This window comes from Juglans regia, chromosome 8 (genome assembly GCF_001411555.2).
Source record: "Juglans regia cultivar Chandler chromosome 8, Walnut 2.0, whole genome shotgun sequence".
In the NCBI taxonomy this organism is placed as follows: domain Eukaryota; kingdom Viridiplantae; phylum Streptophyta; class Magnoliopsida; order Fagales; family Juglandaceae; genus Juglans; species Juglans regia.
This window is the reverse complement of record NC_049908.1, coordinates 20,313,079-20,331,273: the sequence shown is the minus strand read 5'-3', so window position 1 is coordinate 20,331,273 and position 18,195 is coordinate 20,313,079. Positions and strand designations below refer to the sequence as shown.

The 18,195-nt window shown below is 36.4% G+C and overlaps 1 protein-coding gene across 2 annotated transcripts in view; it reads right to left on the bottom strand.

The window, feature by feature from the left end:
- Positions 1 to 18,195, bottom strand: part of LOC108990732 (protein CHROMATIN REMODELING 20) — a 69,998-nt gene that overhangs the window by 38,091 nt on the left and 13,712 nt on the right. The window contains exons 3-12 of one of the 2 annotated variants that reach the window (XM_035693037.1): positions 13,561 to 13,623; positions 11,371 to 11,466; positions 11,201 to 11,293; positions 8,803 to 8,993; positions 8,478 to 8,724; positions 4,546 to 4,659; positions 3,526 to 3,609; positions 3,343 to 3,378; positions 2,812 to 3,255; positions 815 to 1,104 (exon numbers count right to left, since the gene is read on the bottom strand). In XM_035693037.1, the coding sequence (XP_035548930.1) occupies positions 815 to 1,104; positions 2,812 to 3,255; positions 3,343 to 3,378; positions 3,526 to 3,609; positions 4,546 to 4,659; positions 8,478 to 8,724; positions 8,803 to 8,993; positions 11,201 to 11,293; positions 11,371 to 11,466; positions 13,561 to 13,623 (1,658 nt within the window). Of the gene's footprint in view, positions 1 to 814; positions 1,105 to 2,811; positions 3,379 to 3,525; positions 3,610 to 4,545; positions 4,660 to 8,477; positions 8,725 to 8,802; positions 8,994 to 11,200; positions 11,294 to 11,370; positions 11,467 to 13,560; positions 13,624 to 18,195 lie in introns of both variants that reach the window. The other variant, XM_035693036.1, reaches the window with a different exon arrangement.

Here is an 18,195-nt window from a genome sequence, read left to right as displayed (position 1 = left end):
TGTGTGCTGGCATCACACTTCCATTTCTTAAATCTACACGATCATTAAAAAACTGCAAGGAAAAAGAAAACTTCTGAAATAGCGAATAAGTTCTAGCTCAATTGACACTTCCTCCCCCCCATAAGATGAGATGAAGGATAAGATTTTGGATCTGAAAGCTAATGGGTGCGTGTGCAAAATTTTAACAGCAAAAAAAAACAGCCCTATTATAAACAGTATAGAAAACATCATTTTCATTAAACAAAAAATTTATCAACAGCATTAGAACAAACTACATTACCACAGAACATAAATCTTAAGTTATTATAAAAATAAGAGAACAATATTCATCCCTGCATGCCTCAGGAATAGAATCTATATGAGCGAGGGCATCTTCAGTTAATTTCTGAGGTCAATGATAATACAGGGAGTCACTTCCACATAAATTGAATATATGATACTTGAAAAGAAAATACTGGTCTCAAAAGATTTAGTTGCTTGAAAAACAGGGACATCTGGCTTGATGTGGAGCATTTTGGTTGGTGAAGAATAATGATTTTTTTTAGGCAAAGAGAACTTCCATGGGTAAGATCAAACAATGACCTATCTATGGTGTTTTATGCTTCTTTTGGCATTTAATTTTAGGATTTAACCCATAACTTCTCCTTCTCTCTTCCATTTTTTCCCAGAGTGCCCTTTTTGATAATCTGTAATTGGGTTGCACCTCTTTGATTCTTACTAGTAAACTAATAATTGTCACAAAGAGAAGAAATTACAGAATATCTGCAAAAAAAAAAAAAAATACATCCTCATTCCAATTAAGAGATTAATTTACCTGAATGCAATGTTCACACCTGCATCAGAATCATCAGAACCACTATCAGAGCTAGAAACTATAAAATCTCCAGATCCCATGGCTTTCTCTAACTGCAATGATAATCTGTGGAGTAGACTTGGACGGCAGGAACAACATTTCCAGCCTGATGTCTGAATCTCAGACAAGCAATCCATACCAATATTCCTCTTTACACAACTGGTACAGAACAATGTCTTGCATGATTTGCATCTTACCAAGTCACTTGTACCTCCACACCATCCACAATAACACTCGGTGCAATCAGGGTCCTGCCACAATTAATTGAGAGAGCACATATTGCAATGTGAAACACTACAGAAAACCCATTAAATGTTTCACTAAAGGAGACATTCAAAAGTCAGTTTAAAATCAAATCCAGGCCATCTTTGTCTGCCGAATTTATTTAGGAAAAATAAAGAACTAGGATTTATTTTATTAGTAAACATTTAGCCAAGTAAGGATCACTTGGGAGGTGGATCACTTCTCATTATTCCTGGACTGATTATATTCGCATAGGGTGGGATGCAATTGTGAAAGCTTAGGGGCCCATCTAGGAAAGAAGTGTTCAAAGTAAAATCATTTGACAATGTGTTGAGTCATGACAAGACCCTTTTCTAGTGAAAGCTTATTTGGAAAAACAAAGCCCCTAGGGTTGCTTTATTTTCTCAGACAGCAGCTTCAGGGAAGATTCTTACCTTGAACAGTGTAAGGAAAGAGTGCGGAGTAGTGGTTAATTGGTGTTACGTGTAAGAAGATTGTGGAATCGGTGGATGACCTTCTACACTGCAAGGTTGCTAGCCTTCTATGGAACATGGTTTTTGGCCACTTTGGATAGATTGGTTTATGCCTTTTGTGTGGTGGATCTTTTAACAGGTTGGAAATGGACATTTGGTAGCAATCTAGGCCAACTACTGTGGAGGATGACCCCATTGTTGTTATTGTGATGGAAAGAAATGACCGTAGCTTGAGGATTGCGAAAAATTGGTATTAGATTGTGGCCCAAAATAGTGCTCCTCTATATACTTGATGTGTACTAGTTTTTTAATGTTAACAAATTTACCTGGTAAAAATAGTCAAAAAGCTCATAAGAGAGAGAGACAAAGAAAATAATAGATTTTTTTTTTTTTTTTTTGATAAGTAATAAGTTATTTTATTGATATAAAGGTAGGCATAACCCAGGTACACTAGAAGTATACATGTGAATACACCTAGTTAAGAACTAGAAATAGTTACAAGGAAATCATGAAAGCTAAGACCATTCAAATCAATAGCAATGGCCCACACAATCAAAGTCTTCCAGAAAAAACTCCTAAACTCTTCCAAGGAGCATTCATGATCCTCAAAAAGTCTCTCATTGCGTTCGTTCCAAATACACCAAAGAATACATATAATAGATGAATTCACATCTGGTAATGGTTTTAAATAAAAATCGTTTTTCTTTATCGGGAAACAAATTTTATTGATGAAATTGATAGACATAGCCCAATACTCAAATAAGCAATCATTATATAGAGAGACTGATACTCTGACCAAGACCATGTCTGGATTAAAATGATTAGAATTTTCTTTTTTCTTTTCAATCCAAACATCTTTTAAACACCGAAACAATTTCTTATCTCTCAAATCAATTTTCATCTAATCATTGCCATGGTTTCCCCGGCAAAGCAACTTGCACAAAAACCAACACAATGTCAATAAAACCCGAAAAACGTGTCTCACTAAACTTTTCTTCCCAACCACTTCTACAGATCCAAAAACAACAACACTTAATATTTTTCAATCTAAACATACTTTCTACAGGCCCTAACGCTTTCAAAAAACCCCAAAAACCCATCTCTAAAATTGTTCCCAAAGATATCAAAAACTTTATTGAAAATCTTCAGTCCAAAAATCCCTAAAATGTCTAGTTCCCTGACAAGTTCATACAAAACTTACAAACCAAATTTCTATTATATGCAACAAAATTCATTACATACCTTCGCCTGCATCTTTTCTTCCATTAAGCATTTGCAATCCCGGCAAACAATTACTTTCAGAAGCGGATGTTGGTGCACTTCAGCAACTATTTTACTGCAAGCAGTACAGTCAAACTTCTCATTTGGACTCTGCAAAGGAAGGGAATTGACACCAGAGTCACAAATATTCTCCTTAGACTCAATTTGAGGGTCCACATTAGCCATATTGCAAGGTGAATTATCCTTCAAAGAATTAGTTTCATCTTCACTTTCTATGATAACAGTCCGACTCTTCTTGAAATCAACTTTTAGCTCCTGATTCTCATTTGGACGCTTGGAACCTCTGGGTTCGGTATAATCAAGGAAAACAGACTCAGAAGTTAAGGAAGCCACATTACATATTGGTACTTTGTCATCAACATCATTAGAAGCTTCAGAACGATCAACCACATCAGTCAGCACATTCTGGCATGCAAAGTCATTATGATTATTAGGCACACCATTCCCATCTTCACAAGTTTTCTCATTTGATATGGGATTAGAATTGCCAACCCAGGATGCTGGAAAAACATCTTTCGCATTGATGTCCTGACGCAAAAACAGAACAAAAGGATTTTCAATAAAGACGGAATATGATGTAATTTCATGTATCAACAACGACCAAAAACAAAAAGCTTTCAAAATATTCTAGACCAACACCACAAATAGAATGGAGATAAAAAGTACAAAGAACACCTGTTTACATCTCTTCCTATGTCTTCTCCGTTTCAGATGAATTTGCAGTTTACGATCAATATTTGCATCTTCTTCTTCTTTAACCTGAAAATGCACATCAATACAAACAATAATAAATTTAATCCAGACAAATTTCAATAAAAAAGTTCAGTAAAAAAAAGGTCAGTTCTACTCTGCATTACAGAATGTCTACTCCTCTCTGCATTTTCTACAAGGGATTATGCGAGACGGAAAATATGTGCAAGTGCAAGAAACATGAGATGCTTAAAAATTCCAAAGGCGTCTACCAAGAGCAATGACCTCAAAAATTTATGACTTGTTTCAGCAATAACATATGAGTCTGGCGAAACAATTGACAGAAAATTTAATCGATACGATCCTGCCTAAAAAGAGGAGAGGAAAAATCTTAACCAAAAAATTCACAAAATATAGGCTTTGCAAAGCATTTATGCATAACAAATCAATATCTTTTCAAACATGACAGTTTCAAGAGTACTAGTCTACATGTAAGATTGCATGCCTTCCCTCTCTGCAAAAAGGTACTATGATGAACCACTACTGCACAACCAGGTATTATTCCACATATCTAAAATAACAAGAGAATCAGCTGTTGCATAATAGAAGTGATTTAACAAAATATCAAGCAGTCTAAAAGTGCTGCGGAACATAATTTCTAAAGGAAAGTTTTAGGAGAAAAAAATCAAGAACTCATCCAGGGAAAACAAAATTAGACCAATCAACAAAATGGTAGCAAGCTCCAGCATAAAGCCAAGAATAATTTTAATATAAACACATATTGACTACTTTAAGAAACTGAATCCCCTTTTCCAGCTTTCCTTCTTGATCACTGGCTGAAAAACAAAATCTGGTTTGAGAAGACATAATCATCACAAAATGTGTTATTTGTGCAACCATAAAAAGGCTCCTGTAAAAGCAAAGAAACCATGCACTTTTTTTCTTCTTCAACATTTGCTTAAAAATCTATTTTCATTAAACAGAAATATTGACTGCAAACAGAACCTTTCTAAAATTCGTCTTTTGTTCTTCAGAAAGATGTAGTTCTTTTTCATTTGCAATTGCGGCTGCAACAAAAGGATCATTAGAATTGCCATCAATGTCATCAATCTCCTCCACCTGAAATAAGGGAATGGTTTAAAATAAACGTATACAAGCCAGATAAAGACAGAAAATATGCAAAGGACAAAATCCTGTAAATTAATTCTCATATCAGGTTGCACTAAATCATCATATTAAATCATTGCCAACCATACCATAAGTTCAGTTCAGATATCAGCAAATGCGCACACAGAAACAAAAGAGAGTAAACACCACTAACATATCAAGCAGAATACTAGATCAGCAAAAAGTCTTTTTCTTTTCTTGTTTTAATTTTGTAGGGGAGGGGGCCTGGTTACAATAGTACTTGCTAAATTAGTAGCAAAAACAACGGTTAAATTGCCCTGTCCCAAAAAAGAAGAAAGGGGTGTCAATAAGAAAGAATATCCAGAAAACCTTCAGTTTGAAACATAAATTATAAGGATAGAAAGAAACTCTGCCCATCTATTATCTTCATGTGTAAAGCCTTGGTCTTGGTGGTATGCTCCCTCCAGGTCTAAACTTTGAACCCCGAGTCCAAACCACTTCTAAGGGCCGTCAGAGTGAGAGAATTTCCCCCTGAATTACTCAAGGTGCACATACGAGAAACTCCTTGCCGAGGGCATGTGCACCCCTGGGACTAGTCAGGACTTTCTTCAGGACACCCAATGCCAATAAAAAAATCACTGATATTGTTTGTCCAGTAACTCTAGTATTCCATTTTGGGTTGTACAAATACCTTTCATTCCCTGAAGTTTGATAAAATGCTCCAAAAACTGCTCACAGAAAATCCCGTACTGACTCAATAAATTTCCACTTGCTACAGTGGCACCCTAAATTTTTATTTATTCAATTTGAATTAAAAAAGACATCTAAGAATAATGGAGAAATTTATCTATTTGCTGATTTATTTTGTGATACCCGGATGGTTAAGTGTTGCTAATATTATAGTATTTGGAAAAGGGAAAAAAGGAATTCAATTATTTGTTGATAGCTTGCTATGGTTTCCTTTAAGGGATATTAGTGTTCTTATCAAAATGGAGCGCCCTTTCCTTTAGAGCAAAGTTGCATCATCCCGACAGGTTCAACCATCAAACCATGCTCCGATTGCGCCTAGCCGGGCAGGGAATTCTCTCCTATCTCCGACCAAGCATACGAGTTGTTTGAACAAGTAAAAGTTATGTCTCAGCCCAAGTGGGTATAGAATTTCTCTTCCACTTGTCTATGGAGTTTTGAAAAATCCAAACATCTCAAGGATAGATAGAGAGGTAGGAATTTATCGAACGAACCACACTCCTTGCAAAGGGAAGGGAGGTTTGAAACTTTGTCCTTGCTAACCTTCCAAGAGCTTCCTGGCTGGCATTTCAACTAGGCTTGTTCGCTTGACGGGTACTGGTCACTACTAGTTAGTTCCACGATACTTTCTTTTTCAAATGGTCTTTCTCCAATTTATTCTTCCTCCTCCTTGGTGCTCTTTCCAAATGCCCTTTTAACGGCTTCGTTCGACTTACTTAGACAGATAGAAAGTGGCTGGCAAACCCCGACTTGTCAACTACAGCAGTGGAGGCATGATAAGCAAATTCTCCCGACATTGGGTCAAGATACAAAAGGGATGGGCAAGGAAAGTCAAAGCTCAATTCCGAAGGTCGGAGGGTATAAAACCAGAACCAAGTCTTTGAAGTTTCGTATCTCAACCCAATGTCAGGAGAATTTGCTTTCCATGCCTCCATTGCTGTAGTTGACTTTATTATTGTCATGTGTATATGAATAAAGAAAGAAGATAGAAATATAAAATAATAATCATTAAATGGTATAGAAAAATAGTTGGGAAGCTACTGATCCCTAAATATGGATTGAAATAGGGGAACAAAAAAATAAATAAATAACTTGGTTCCCTAAATATGGATTGAAATATAAGGAAGCTGCTGTGAATGCCCTATATCCCTAGAGATCTCGCAATGAAACAGGAGATGATCAATGATTTCTCCACCCTACTTACAATTACAACAACAATCTATTACTACAATTTTCCTTAACTTATCCACCGTTGACATATTCCCTGATGCTGAGTGATGACGGAAAGCCATCTACAAGGGTTAATCCCCACACCATATTATACGCCCAAATACAATCTTCGACCCATCACCACCTCACCAAACAATGTTGTTTTTTAATCATCACCAACCACACCAAACAAGAAGGCTACATCGATGGGCATGGGGGAGTGAGACAGAAAGTTGGCCAATTGGAAAGGATACAATTAATCAAAGTGATTGACCCACCCTGGATGAATAAAGTCGTTTTTACCCAAACTAAATAGACTCAACACATTTTTCATTTTCAAACTCAATAGACTCAAATTTTATAACTTTCATAATATGCCTTATGATTTATTGACGAGTCAAGAGTTTAAATTATTTCCATATGTTTGCTAGAACTTTTTAGAAGGGTGGTCTTGGAACTTAAACCTCTACGCAGCTGTGAATATTTTAAGTGTTGGAAAGACCTTTGGGGCAATGTTCACATTGCTGCTGTGTGGGAGAAATGATTCTTCATTGTATTCAGTGGTGCCTGTGGATGGAGAGAAATGGCAGGTGCTTTGAAGACCGGGAGCGTTCCTTGGACGAGTTGAAGAGATTCTTTTTCAACACTCTTTTGTCCCAGGGATCTGGCATTGTTTGTAATGGGAATAGTCTTCATAATTTGCTTTTATCCATCACTACTGCTAGTGGTTGCTAGGTGTATTCTGTGTATACTTCTTGTGTACTCGGACTATGCCTTTTTCTATCAACAAAGTTTTACTCTTACTTATCAATAAAACATCTTATCAAGAAAACTTAAACCTCTATTCTTGAAAGATAATGCACTAAACGAAGCCTCCTTAAAAGTTGGATTTCTAAGGTGGACAAATAATATGAAGGATGGATGACAAGGCATGAATGATTTGTTAATATGTCCACTTCAACATTAATTATTTGTTACTGGTTTTTTATTAAGAAAAATAACTAAACTATGATAAGAGAAGCATGCTTATCACCAAAATTCAACTTGAAATAGCAATAATTATGTAATGAACAGAACTGTGCACAAAATGCTTACAAAGAGTACCGGTAAAATAAACAAGCTTTCAACATTAATTGAAATTAGATATATAACAAAAGATTTCATACAACACAAAACAAAAGTAAGACTTGCTAAGAAAGCTGAACTCATCCCCCTCCAAAAAAATAAAAAGAAAAATTGCATATAACCATCAGTTTTACGTCGCTGATCTCTCACCGTGGCAGTCTTCGATGCCAAATATGAGATTCCTCTAATCTCATTCATTTTTCAAAACTTCAACTGACCATGTGATTTGGAAACTGGAACTTAGTCAGCCAAAGGACAACTCTGCTTTTAAACCACCTTATTGGTGTCTCATCCACTCTATATTATATGCATAATGTCCCACTTATGGTCACTCATAATTATATTTTCGGCTATATTATTATTATACATCATGTTTTCTGCAATCATATGATAATAGTATTAACAGCTGAAAAGTGCTTCTCTATTACACTCTTTTCCAGCACTGTGACTCAAGAAATTCCCGAGGAAGACAAAATTTGTTCCAGATTCATATATCAGACCATCAAAGTATAATCATTTCCTAAAAAACATACATTCAGGATGGGTTAGCCAATATACAACAAAACTTGGATTAAAAAAAAGTTGACTGTCTACATGTTATACATCCATATGCATCACAGAGAATCGAAGTCATGAAGGTTTCCCATCTTTTTTCTTATTTTTCTATGATAAGAGAAAGGGGAATGGTCATAAGGTAGCAAATTAAAAAATGAAATTCAACTTGTCACCTCATCGACTCCAGAAAAGTTAAGTCCCATCACTGCCGCTTGCTGGGGAGTACTTGCCAAGTAAACGGAGGCCCAATGCTTGCTGCCAAATGAAGTATCATGATCAGATACACCATCAGAAAATATTTTGTTGAGAGAGCTCCAATCAACCTCTGGATTTTCTGTCACACCATCCTTGCTTCCATCATTAGCTAGTTTTTTCTGCAGAAATCCACTTGCACCCTCCTCCAATAATTTACCATGTCGTCTGAACCACAACAAAGATTCATATAAATTCAACTTTAAAACATGCAAAATTTAAGATGCCAAAAGGGTAAAACAATACCTTCTTACAGGCCTGTGGATTTGAAGAAACTTCTCACTATCAGCTATTGACTCATTAAATTCACCGGTTACCTGAGATCCTACCCAGTGAACCCTCTTTTTCCAAGCTTCAGTACAGCAACCATTAGGAGCCTGACTTTCAATCCATTTATATAAACTTGGTAGCTCAATACCAGCTCCATCAAGTTGCTCCTGTTCAAAGCCGTCAAAAGAAGAATGATATAACTACACTTTGAATGAACAATCATTGAGCATGATCAAACTGCCTTTAACACACAACAAACTATCAAATAGATAAACATATATTTGGAACTGTATGATCATATAACTACTAAAAAAAACATAATAATAATATAGCAGAAACCAATACGCATCATTTCATGTCAACTAACTATTGTACAACACATAGGTTTTACATTCACTAATCTCAATCAATATTCACATCAAGATTGTCTCACTAAACACCATCATTCTCAAACAAAAAGCAGTCCGTTCCAAAACAAAATCAAGGGGTCTTGGTTTAAATGACACTTAAATATGGAAATCCAATTAATTCCTAATGGAATCCCTAAATTATACAAGATTAGATCATTTTCTATAGGTCAATTTTGATATACACGTAAGTCAATGAGCCAGCTCAAATAGCATTTCTTCCATAAAAAGATAGGGTGAAGGGTGAGGTATATAACTTGCAAAAAGAAAAATATACAGATACTAATTTAACTAGATGAAGCCAGAAAGGATAACCTCATATAGCTCCTCGCGAAATTCTTTCGAAGTCGTCGGAAAAATACAAAAGAAACCTAAAAATGTTTTTTCTTTTTTCATTCCAAAGACTTATTTCCTTTGGTTCTACATTCCTATCCTAAAATAATTAAGTCCACACAGTCATTTTGGATGCTGCTATTGAAATAGCCCTTTTGGCTACGTTTTCTACTATGGTCTAGCCAAAACCAACAGAGGGTTTAAATTGATCCTTTCAGGAGAATTATATGCTCTTCCTGAAAGAAGCTTTTTATTTGGTAGGTAACATCAATTATTGAAGCTATGGTAAAGACTACAAACTTAACTTATGGAAAGAAAATTGAAGAAATGACCTTAAATCTTTGTGTATTGTCCCTGAATCAAATTGTTTGCGATTCCAAGGTTAAAGAAATCATTTATCTACTAATAGCGGACAAGTTGGCATTTGATCCCATAGTTTATATGCCAAAATAAAGAGATATTTGGTAGTAAAGTGGAAGAGACTTTTGGAATCCACCTGAGGAGGGGCTCACGTTTGATTAGATAGTTGGTCACCCCTATCTGACTGGACTAACTCAGGGAAGGGTCAATCTACTCCGGAGCATGCTGTACAAAAACTCCTTAATCCTGACCAAATGGTAGAATCTATCTCCCAACAAGAGTTTTCTCTACTATTAATCACTTCCCAGCAAGCCCACCTGATCGATTTTGTAAGATCAGCTAATTCAAAGGGGGAATTTGGTCCAAAGTTGTTGGAATGAAACACTTTCTTTATCAAACAAAGCTTTACTAGGGGTTCTTGGTTGGCCCCTGTATTTTCAACCATTACATCTAGCATTGACCAGCTCTGCGATACGGAAGGACACGAACGAATGCACGCAGCAAAAATGCTAAAAATAGGATCAAAGATTCCCAACTCAGAGCATCTTATTAACTCTGGAGTTGGTAAAAATCCATGAAACTCAGTTTCAATTCCGTAAAGTGGTAAATATCCAGATTCATAGCTCATTGAATACCCCGAAATGGCAAATGAGTCTCAATGACTACACCATAATTGACTGACATGGATAGAGAGAAGCCCAAATGAACTAGAAAATCCCATTACCATTAAAACCATGAGCAAGTGAAGACCCCACAAGGATGAACCAAACATAATGATAAATAAGGGTGGTAGAGGGAAAGCATACGAACCTCAAATGCACCAATAATGAAAAAATACATCTCTCAAAAAAACAGGTCAATATGCATGGCATCAAGTTTTAAATAGGGATTATGACAATAATTTATAAACTTGGAACTTATATAGGTTTCACAGCCATGCCAACAAGGAACAAACTGCAGGTTAAACCATAGACAAGCCCCTTGGGATGTCTCATGACGACAACAAGGCAAGATGGCTATAATTAGATGAGTTCAAAAAATGCATTATAATTTATATGGACAAAATTAAAAAATTAGTAAAAAATTTATACGGACAAAATTAAAAATTAGTAAAAAAAAAAAAAAAAAGAAGAAGAGGCTTCATTGAGCAATGGAATGAACAAAAATAGGGCATAAATATAACAAGGATAAATTTTGGGTCAAGATAAGAATAAAATGAAGCATTAGAAGCAGATCCAAAACAAAAGCTTTTATTGGAAGTGGAAGAAGCAAACCAACAAATGAGCACCCTCAGTCTCAAGCTCGTCAAGCACGGCCTCCCACTCCTCTATGAGAGTTGTCATTTCATTTGCAACAGCCGTTTCCAACTATTCAAAAGTAGAAACTCATAAGCAACATAAAGACCACAAAATCGAAAAAGAGGGGGACAATTGCAGAAACTAACCTCGTCCCCATGGAGAGTTTGTGCCAACTCCTCTTTAACTTCACTCTCCACTTTGGCAAGAGACTCCTTTTCAAGTGCTTCTTGAGCCTCTGCAGCCTAATATGAACATTAGAGAACCCCACTAAACAAACTAACAATTTAAAGAGTTATGTATATATGCATAAACAAGTGGACAAATAAAATCTTAGACAAAGTGTGCTCATAAATAAATGCATAGATACTCCGTAACTTACAAATGTAATATTCCAAACAAATATATGCCTATAGAGGTGCACACCCATAAATATATAACAGGGCCTTGTATGTGTGTGTGTGTGTGTGCGCAAGCGCGCGCGAGCGCTACTATACCTAGATCATTTGGATTGTGAAGGGGATTATGTATGGTAGATATGTACTAGGTCCCACATTGGACATTTGCTAGATGAAACTAGGCCAGCAGCATTGGGGACCTCCAACAATGACTAATTTTTTGGGGTACAGCACAAATTAAGCACAACCAAATGTTGTGTCAAAGACAACCTATGGGCACTGCAGCGCAACATAAGACCCAATGAGGATGTTGAAACTTAATTGAGAAAGATTATGATACACCAGATTGTAAAGATAATTTCATAAATGTGGGGTCCCACAATACGCATGTGGACAGTGAAGACTTGGGACTTTTTTGGAAAAAGTTTCCATCCCAAAATTCTCATCTCATCTCATCCCATCTCATTCTCAAACATCATTCAAACACAAATACTTTCAAACTAATCATTACAACTTTCCCAAACTGTTCTTTGTCTTCAAAGCACTTCCCATTCCTCTACAACCATAAGCACCACATCAAGCACAAAGGAATCATCTTCCATATGGCAGCAACACGTTTTCTCCCCTCAAAACCTTTCCAACATGCAAGAAGATACACCACTTCCTTAGGCATCACCCAATCAATACCCGTCTGACCGAAAATCTCATTCCACAAAGTCTTGGCCACCTCACAATGAAGAAAAAGATGGTTAATATATTCCCATCTTTCTTGCACATAAAGCACCAATCAACTACACACATTCCACACTATCTTAAGTTGCCCGGGATCATAATTTTACCAAGAGACCAACCAACAAAAAAAAGACCTTACTAGTACCTTCACTCTCCAAATGCTTTTCCAAGGGTAATCATAGCCACAAACAGGTTGGCACCTTATAAAAGGAACTAACCGAAAAATCTGGAATTTCCTGCATGAACCCACAGCAAACTATCCTCCCTTCCCTGGGCAACCTTCGAATTATAAAGTCCTCCAAAAAAATCAGAAGCTACATTCACTTCCCAATCATGCACATCTCTAACAAAATCTACATTCCATTGAAAATTATTATTCATTAGAAAAAGAATCAGCCACTGCAGCATCTTGATCCCTATCAATCCTAAAAAGTGAAGGGAAAGCAATCTTGAGAGCTGAATCCCCACACCAAATATCATGCCAAAAAAGTATCATTGTCCCATCCCCCACCTTAAACTTAAAATGATTAACAAACTCCCCCCAAACCTTCAGAATGGTCTTCCACAAACTCACCCCCATACACTCCTCTTACTTCATTTGAACACCAACACCCCCACATACTCCCATACTTAACATCAACAACATTTTTCCATAAGGCATCTCTCTCGATATGATATCTCCAAAGCCATTTCCCAAGAAGTGCTTTGTTAAATAGCCTCAAATTTGGCACCCCCAAACCTTCACAAGAAACCGGTTGACAAACCTTATTCCAACTAACCAAATGAAACCTTTTTTTTCCTCTCCTTTTCCTCCCCACAAATTCCGAAAAATCCTCTCAATCCTCTTTGCCACCCCTGCCGGCAAAGGGAAAAGAGAAAGAAAATAAGTAGGAAGATTAACAGCGTGCTTTTAATCAAGGTTATTCTTCCCCCTTTAGACAAATATAACTCTTTCCATCCAGCTAATCTCCTTTCGATCTTCTCAATCACCCCATCCCATATCGTAACAAATCTGTGACAGAGACCCCAAGAGAAGACCAAGATATCTCCAAGGCAACGAAGATAGCATACACCCCATAATATTGGCCAGATTTGAAATATTCGATCTTCTACGGAATCAAATTGATGGCAGAGCTTACTCTCAACTAGGAAACTTTACATGAAGAGCTAATAATTGAAAAAATAAGCTCAACCAAGGAAGTACGGTACCTTACTCTCAACTTCTAAGAACTCAGCAATTAGCTCTTCTATTTCTTCCTCGGTCAAAGATTCCTGCATGATGAACATCAAACCTATTGTAAGTACAATAAAAGCTAAAATGAAATTAGAAAGGATAATAGCTTTAAGCTTGGAAATAAAAGTAGCTTGGGACAACCAAACTTTCAGCCCAACAACTTCTGTAATTGATTTTGTTAGGTCGTCATTCTTCTCATTAGTGTTGTTGTCCCTATCCCTCCCCCCACCCTCCAACACTATTTCAAACTCTTTTTTAAGAGCACTCTCAATGGATCCATTAAAATATATCTAGAAAATTTTTGTCTAAAAACTAGAGGGTACTGTTCATCCTGTAAACATTTTTTTTTCATTTCATTTACTCTCTCATTTCCTTTTACTTTGATTTATTTTTAATTTTTATTTGGATCATATATATTTTTATTTTGTGTACAGGACTAAATTATATTACATTGTATATAAAAACATATTGCAAATTTATTGGTAGTTAGAGAAACTACTTAAAAAGAATAAAAAAATATTATTTAAATGATATAAAGAAAAAATAAATAAGCTGATGTATAATATTGTAAAAGTCAGTATGTAAAATAGAAAAAATAAATTTTGGTGATGTATAAGGATAGGATAAAGGAACCATTATGAATGCTTTAAGTAAAAATTTTATAGATAGAATTAGGCAAATGCCCAAATATACAGAGACATATACAAGAGAGACCATTAAGAGATAGATACAAGGAATTACACAAATTCCAATGTTGTTTCAATCTTATCCTTCTGTCCAAATCATTTAATTAAAAAAAAATGTTTCTCACATTTAAGATGTGATTGCTTTGCTAACTTTATTGACCTAACAAATTTCATTGACCATGACAAGATAAAATTATTTTAAATATTAGTTAATAAATACAAATTCATAAAATAAACATGATTTTTTGTCCTCTCCCTTCCTCCAACACTCCTGTCACATCTGGGACCTAGATTTGTTAGGGTTAGGGCTAGGAATTTATTTAGGCCCATATGTTTAAAGTTTCCTAAAATGGCCGATTGATATATTTCCTTGGATTTCAAATTAATTCAATTGGTTCTTGGCCCACAGATAAATTGTTGTGTTGTTTTTTTTTTTTTTATAGGTTACAAATTGTTTCTATATGCTAGTTTTATTTATTTATTTGATGAGTGTATAGGTTTGTTTTATTATTAGCAGTAATCACTGAGCTTTTTAACGAAAATTGGGATGTAACCAGTTGGACCAGAGCTGTAGATAAGAGTCTAGAATTTTTCAGCCCAAAAACGATACACTAAGGGTTCATTTGTTTTTGCAGATGAGATGAGATGAGATGAGTTGAGATTAAAGTTAAAAAGTTGAATAAAGTATTGTTAGAATATATTTTTTAATATTATTTTTATTTTGGGATTTAAAAAAGTTGAATTGTTTATTTTATTTTGTATTGGAAGTTGGGAAAGTTGTAATAATTAGATGAGATGTTTTCTGAAAACAAACGAGGCCTAAGCCTAAACCAAGATTCTTACCCTGTTGGAGGTCCAAACCTAGCCCAAGGCACCTTTCAATACTCAAAACTAATACTTTCAATAACTAACCCCCCCCCCCCCCCCCCCCGCTGATGGGGGCGGCGTGCTGGCAAAAAACCAACATAGCAGCCTCCAAGAACCCAAATAATCAGATAAGAAGACCCGAAAACCACCTGTGTCAAAAATCCTCAAAGAATCAAGAATCATCAAGGAAAACATGCATAGAAACTGCCACCCCTAAAAAAACAATCTGCCACCACTCCTTATTAGTCTCTAATCCTAAGCGACTTGACCCAACTGTTGATGCCGGGACATTTAGCTGCCAACATGGGTAAAGGCCTTGGGGTTGGCTCAAGTGGTAAAGGTCTTGGGCTTGGGGGTATGCCCCCCCAAGTCCAAGGTTCAAATCCCCTTGGGTGCAAACAATCTCTAGGGGCCCCACCCCCTAGTGAAAAGCCAGCGATTTTAACTAGTTCCGTGTAGGGAAACTTCCAAGGGTGCGGTGCACAGGGCCGGGATTTTACCCTGTAGGGGTGGGTCCGAAGGGCCCTGCCTTGGAGAGGTTTCCCGACATAAAAAAAAAAAAAAAAAACACGGCAATACCCTAGACTAGATTCTCACCAAAAAATCTTGAAAGACTGATGAAATTCACCAATAGCATACAACAGAAACACCTAACCAGAATACTGTTGAGGAAGAATACAAGAAATTCATGAACACATGGTCCATTAAAACATATTTTGATTGCCCATAGGAACAAACTGTTGAGAATGAGAACTTTAATTTCATCCACTGTCCTCTCCCAATCTTCAAAACTTTTATCATTCCTCTCCCCGCAAATACACCACAATAAACATATGGGAGCCATCTTTCATATTGCTGCAATTTGTGGATGTTGAGGGTGCCACATATGGGAGCCACAAAAGAGCTACTTTCGAGGGCGCCTTAGTCCTCCAAAAGTTCATCCAACAAAATGAAGTCATATCATGGATGGTGAGGAACTGATAAAATGATAAAACAATGAACTTCTCTTTTTTCATGTGACGCCAAAGGATCATGTATGTACCTCCCATTATCATTCTTGAGGAGCACACTAGGAACTAACATTCCATTGCAAGGAACCACTAGAGGCTCCATGAGATCAGCTATAGAGGCATCTTTCACCCGCGCAATCTCATTCGCTACTAGAAAAGTTACTGTAAAGGACCTTATCTCCACATCACAAACTATGCCAAAACTTTATGTCGTAGCCATCCCCCACCTCTAATCGAGTGTCTCGAGAAGTCCTACCCTCTTCTTACATGCTTCCACAATCCCACTTCATGAGTCCACGTACCTCATTCAAGCACCAACCACCCAAAGCCCCACAAAACATTGAATCTATTAGAGTCTTCCATAGAGCCTCACTTTCTTGTTGATATTGCCACAACTATTTTCCTAATAGGGTCTGATTGAATACCAAAAATCCAAACACCCAACCCTCCCATAGAAATCGGAGTGCATACCTTCACCCAATTTACTAGATAAAATTTGTAATTGCCACCCAACCCACTCCATAAGAAATCACGTTACAGCTTCTCTATTCCATTAGCCACCTTCATGGGAAGCGGGAATAAGGAAAAGAAATATGTAGGCAAGTTTGAAAGAGTACTTTAATGAAGGTAAGCCTTACTTTCGATAAGTAAATACTCTTCAAACTAGCCAATCTACATTCTATATTTTTATCACACCATCCCAAATGGCCATTATCTAGAATGAGGCACCCAAGTGGAGGCCAAGGTATTTCATAGGCATGGAAGATATCTTGTACCCCAGTATACTACCTATGATCTCCAAATTAGAAACATTTTCCACCGACACCAATTCTGACATTACTAGATTCACTTTCAATCCAAAGAAAACCTTGAAGCATAGAAGAAGTTCCTTTAAGGCTTGAATGCAGCATCAGTTTTCCCTACTAGATGAGCGTATCATTTGCAAATAAAAGATGCGTAATATCAAGTGTACCATGGTTGTTATTCCCCATTGAGAAACTAGAAAGAAAGCCGCCAATCACAAAACGTAATATCATTTTACAAAGAGCTTCCATGACAATGACAGAGTAACAAAGATAGTGGATCACTCTATCTCAAACCTCGAGAACTATTGAAGAATCCAACGGGGGTGCTATTCACCAAGATAGAAATGCAAAATGTAGAGATACAGTGTGCTATCCAAGAACTCCAATTTTCCCCAAAAACGATCTTGCCAATAAGTAAAGCAAGAAATTCCAGTTCACGTAATCACAAGCTTTCTCCATATCAAACTTACAAAGTAACCCAGGTTCTCCTGATTTTAGCTTCTATCCAGATATTCATTAACAATAAGCACCGAATCTAGAATTTGTCCACTCTAACAAAATTACAAATGCACTTTAGGGCTTCAAGATAATCTTCTCCATGACCCTGCTCATCTTTTCGCTAAGACATTAGATAAAATCTTGTAAACCTCATTCCCAAATCAGTATTTTGCATTCCTTGCCCCAGTTTTTCAAGAATAAGAGCTATGAAAGTTGCATTACTCTTGAAGCACCCCCATTATATCATCTTTAACCACTTCCCAACAGGATTGAAAGAAAGCCATTGTGAAATCTTCAGGACCTAGCGCTTTATCACTAGCCATGCCTCTCAACACTTTAGGAAAATCAACTTCTAGCCTCCTTGTTCCCTATTATTATCAGAAATACCTTTTAAACTATTTGATCAATCAAGTAATATAATGAATACACTAAATATTTGGTAGAAGGCATAACATAAAAGAAATTGAAAATTTTTGTTTTTGATATGTAAACAAAGAAATTCAATGTGAAAAATAAAAGAAATTGAAAAATAAAAAAGCCAAATCAAAAAGATGTGGTAGTGGGAAAACCATCTAACTTCGGTCTCCGTCCATACTATTCCGATAGTAGGTGCTTGTAAAATTGTACAACATGTTCCTTGATCTCTAATTGATTCTAGGGTACTAGACCATCAACATCATCATTTCAATTGTATTGTTCCTCCTTTGCAAGTTCCACTCAGTGAAAGAAATTTTTGCTTTTGT